The sequence below is a fragment of the Salvia hispanica genome, chromosome 5 (genome assembly GCF_029641045.1).
Source record: "Salvia hispanica isolate PSC_SH4W2 chromosome 5, Shi_PSC_v1, whole genome shotgun sequence".
Classification (NCBI taxonomy): domain Eukaryota; kingdom Viridiplantae; phylum Streptophyta; class Magnoliopsida; order Lamiales; family Lamiaceae; genus Salvia; species Salvia hispanica.
In genome coordinates, this window is record NC_142696.1 from 36,940,669 (window position 1) to 36,945,074 (window position 4,406).

General features: G+C 38.0%; 1 protein-coding gene across 1 annotated transcript; it reads right to left on the bottom strand.

Annotated features, from left to right (window-relative positions):
• Positions 1–467: 467 nt before the first annotated feature.
• Positions 468–4,406, bottom strand: LOC125188391 (calcium-dependent protein kinase 32-like). The gene is made up of 9 exons (XM_048085205.2): positions 4,152–4,406; positions 3,360–4,060; positions 2,714–2,837; positions 2,480–2,623; positions 2,133–2,285; positions 1,903–2,018; positions 1,643–1,810; positions 1,207–1,437; positions 468–955 (listed from the first exon to the last, which is right to left on the bottom strand). The coding sequence occupies exons 2-9, from the start codon at positions 3,837–3,839 to the stop codon at positions 809–811; spliced, it is 1,563 nt and encodes a 520-aa protein (XP_047941162.1). The 5' UTR covers positions 3,840–4,060; positions 4,152–4,406; the 3' UTR covers positions 468–808.

Consider the following 4,406-nt stretch of genomic DNA (forward strand, 5'->3'; position numbering starts at 1 on the left):
TAAAATATGATAAGCTGCAGTCCAAAAATATGGCACTCTCAAATACGATTAATCAATTAATATCCAAAATTATTTAAAGAAGTATGTAAATGTCTCCCTAAATAAACTTTCCAACACATAAAATCGCTTAAATAGCCTTGTCAAAAATTTAGCTTAAGTTGATATAGAAATACATGTACATTTTTTTTTAAGAGCGTTCCCTCTCTCATTTATTTTATTTCTTTATTTTTAATTAATTTAGTAATGATTCTCCAACTATTATATGTTGATTCAATCCCTCGACCTATTAAATAGAGGGGGTACGAAGTAAGGTACGGTGACTCAATTCCTCGACCTATTGAATAGAAGGGGGAAGCGTTTACGAAGGTTCGCTTCATTCGACACTCTCAGTTAACTACCCGCATCAAGTATTCTCGAATAACAAGTGCTCTCTACATAGCTAAAATTATAATGCTCATGTAGAAATCTAAAAGTTGAAGAATATGTCTATATACAAATGATAAGGTATTACAATTCTTAGCAGAAACATACACATTAAAAGATCCTTAATATATATCCGAATCTATATCCCAGATAGCAACCAACCATAAACAAACCACACAAACCGTAGTAACATGATCAATGACCTATTTTTTGTCATCCTAAACCAAAAGAATCTTGCAACCAGCCAATTTAACATAAATATAATCAAAGAAAAAAGAATTTCATCCTTTGTTTTTTGCCTGAAGTCCTTGGGTCTGAATCACGAAACATCGTAGTTTTTCAGCTTAAGCCGAAGCAAGTCAGTGTTCTTCCCACCTATCTAGTCTCATTGGTTCTTCTGTAAGGAGCCAGCTTCCATCAATTTCAAGCTAAGACTGTTGTATCGTTCCCGTGAATATTGTCTCGATGCTTTTCTCCAATCTGTGCCGGATTTCATCATTGCAGTGAACTCCTCGTAACTTATACGACCATCCTGCAGAAATATTGAAAACACGTTCATTCACTTTGCGTTGGATGATGGATTAGCTGGAGTAAAACAATAAAGATCACATTTTTATGGATGGACGTGTAATATTTCAAATACCCAATCCATCTAATGTCGATCTAACTCGCCACTCAGAGTCTAGAGTAAAATCCTACTATGTCTTGTGTTCCCAAGCTCAACTTTAAACCGTCTCATAGGAAACATATAGAAACCGGACTAGAAGAATTAGTATTGCTAACCTTGTCCGTGTCAACATCTTGAATGATGGCATTTATGACCTCTTCACTGGTAGCTTCTGGCTCATCAGCAAAGGCGTCCCTCAGCTCTTCAATTTCTATGTATCCAGTTCCATTTTTATCAAAATAGTCGAAGGCCTTGCGCAGATGGTCATCATTGCCCAACTTCCTTAGGTGTACAGAAATGGCAACAAACTCTGCACAGTCGAGATACCCATCCTTATCCACATCGCCCTGCAAGAAGATTGACAGACAGACTCATTACTTCCGCATAGTTGAATAGTGGAAAAGAAAAAATGTAGTACTAGTTTGACAAGGAATGGAAGAGATTTTATGTGAAAAAGCACGGCTTGAAGGATAATGACTCTATGGTTATCTAACCTTTCAGAAAAGATACAAAATCCTAGAGATTAATGTTTGAAGTCAAAAAGATACTTACCGCTTCCATGAGAGCTACGAGATCAGATTCGGGGATTTGATGACCAAGCTTATGTAATCCAGCTCTCAACTCATTGATGTCAATCTTCCCCTTGTTTTCTGTATCCATCAATTTGAACCCCTCCTTTATTCCCGCCACCTCCTCTACCGACAAATGCTCAGCAATCACCTGAAATTTGAATGAGAAATTTAGTACAAGAAAACTGCAAGAGCGCCACCAATGGATCTAACTCTTTTGCGACTTAAAAAACAGGAAATTACCCTTAGAGCCTTTTTCTTCAACTTATTCATCATCGAAAATTGCATGAGCTTAGCTCTGACAGTTTCACCCAGAGAAACATTAGGAGCAGTCTTTGCATTTTGTAACCAGGGATGATCTGCAAGTCGAAGAGTTATACATGTCAAGAACTTCGTATTTGAAAAAGGGCATTGGAAGGGAAGAATCAAACAGTTTATGCGAAAAACTAATAAAATAGAGTACTCCTATTTACCAAGTACTTCTTGTGCTGTAAGACGTTGTTTGGGATCAGGATTGAGCATCTTCTTCACCAGATCCTTCGCTCTATCGGATACTTTGGGCCAAGGTTCTCTTTTGAAGTCAACATTAGAACGAATGATCGCTTGGGCAACTCCTTGTTCAGTTTCTGCACGCCACAGGCAATTTATGTAAGAAATACATGAAAAAATAAGAGCCCGAATAAAGGACATGATCTCAAATTCAAACTTCCAGATACGCTGACCGTTTTAAGAAAATGTAGATTCAGCCAATTACTTAAATTATATTGTACCACGTTAGGGTGCAGGTGTTATTGGATTAACAGATATTATGGAAACTTACCAGCCCAAAATGGCGGAACACCGCAGAGTAAAATGTAGAGAATCACTCCAGCACTCCAGACGTCAATTTCTGGACCGTAGTTCCTTTTCAGCACCTCCGGAGCCATATAATAGGGACTTCCAACTATCTCATCAAATATCTGGCCTGTTAAATTACTAATAAATCAGTTACAGATGAAAAGAATCAACCTTATATCTAGCTGTACAATGAGTACTCTGAGTGCAAAGGCATTACCAGGCTTGAAGAAGACGGACAGCCCAAAATCAATAGCTTTGAGGGGTGCTGTTTCCTTCTTATTGCTGAACAAGAAATTTTCAGGTTTGAGATCACGATGTATGACTCCATGCTTGTGACAGTTCTGCAGAGAAGTCCGACTTAATATAGTACGTCAAAAGCATAAGCAAATTAATAAAATTGGCTAGCTGCAGAGAATCATTGCAGAGGCAAGATGCCACACAGTGGAATCAAATCAATGATAGGGAGAACCATATGTGTTTATATAGTACGTCAAAAGCATAAGCAAATTAATAACAACAAAACCCGACACACAAGCAATAAGGCTAATACATCTTCCTATTTTTGCATCTCAATGACATAAAGAAAATATACCACCAAATAGAATCTGATAACCCGAAAACCTAGATGTACCAAGATCTAAATGAGTTGCATGCTATATTACTATTCAACTGAATCAACATTTATCAATCCAGTCTATCACATTACTAACAATCCTTTGAGATGAATGTTATAACACTTCATATTAACTAAACAAAACAGCCCCTAATACTGGAACAAAATTAAATAGTGTAAAAGAAGTAAATACCACTCCATACAAATTATCTAAGCACAAAGCCCCAAATCCAATCACAGAAACCCTCACCTGAATAACTTCAACAATCGTGCGAGTCACAGCTGCAGCAGCCCTTTCGGTATAATGACCTCTAGCAACAATCCTATCAAACAACTCACCACCCTCGCACAACTCCATGACTAAATGGACTGCACTATCATCCTCATAAGTGTCCTTCAACGTCACTATATTGGAATGCTTAGGCAGATGCTTCATGATCTCAACCTCCCTCTTAACATCCTCAATATCCACTCTAGTCCTCAACTTCTTCTTTGATATCGACTTACAAGCAAGAATCTCTCCATTGCTTTTATCAGTACACATATACGTGATCCCAAATTCACCCCGTCCGAGCTCCCGCCCGAGCTCATAAAACTCCTCTATGTTATGCCCTGTTGGATTCTCCAACACATAAGATTTATGCCCACCATTTGGAACAGGCTTCCCATCGAAGTAAGGATTTGGCTTCTTCTCATCAGAGGTTTGCGGTGTTGCACAACAATTACCCATTACGGAAAATGAACCAAAATCCACCTGTTTGACTAAAAAGCCCCAATTTCTCCAGCAAAATGTAAATCACAAACACGAGATCGAGTAAAACCCTAGCTTATCGATCGGTAAAATCAACCACAGGTACAAAACCCCTATCTAATAAAGCTAATGACTTTCACACCTAAATTTTCAAATCTCAGATTCCTTCACCTATCCCGATCTCTGAGCCAGTAGAGTTTCTGGATTGCAGCAAACAAAAGTCAATAACCGCGAAAATTCAATCCTTCTCAAATCTAAAATACACAAATATAACGAAGCTTCAAAGCACACCTGAACGAAATCCGAAGTTGAATGAGAGACTATTGACCCAAAAAATGATATTAGTATATCCTTTTCAATCCAATGAGCTGATGCAATAAATACGTGAAGAGAATTTTGAATCTGAAACGAATAAATTTGGATTGCTCCGAGTCGTAGGACGGTGGGGGCTACGATTTTTGAGAGGGTTTGGAAATCGAAATTGAAGAAATGCTGAAATTGGGAGTGTGGAAATTCAACATATATGAACTGCTGAGTTAGAGAGTC

Coding starts and splice junctions, on each gene's coding strand:
- LOC125188391 (XM_048085205.2), bottom strand. CDS start 3,839: ATGGGTAATTGTTGTGCAACACCGCAAACCTCTGATGAGAAGAAGCCA. Junction 1,811..1,902: donor TGAAGAAAAAGGCTCTAAGG/GTAATTTCCTGT, acceptor TTCAAATTTCAG/GTGATTGCTGAGCATTTGTC. Junction 1,438..1,642: donor TCGTAGCTCTCATGGAAGCG/GTAAGTATCTTT, acceptor ATCTTCTTGCAG/GGCGATGTGGATAAGGATGG.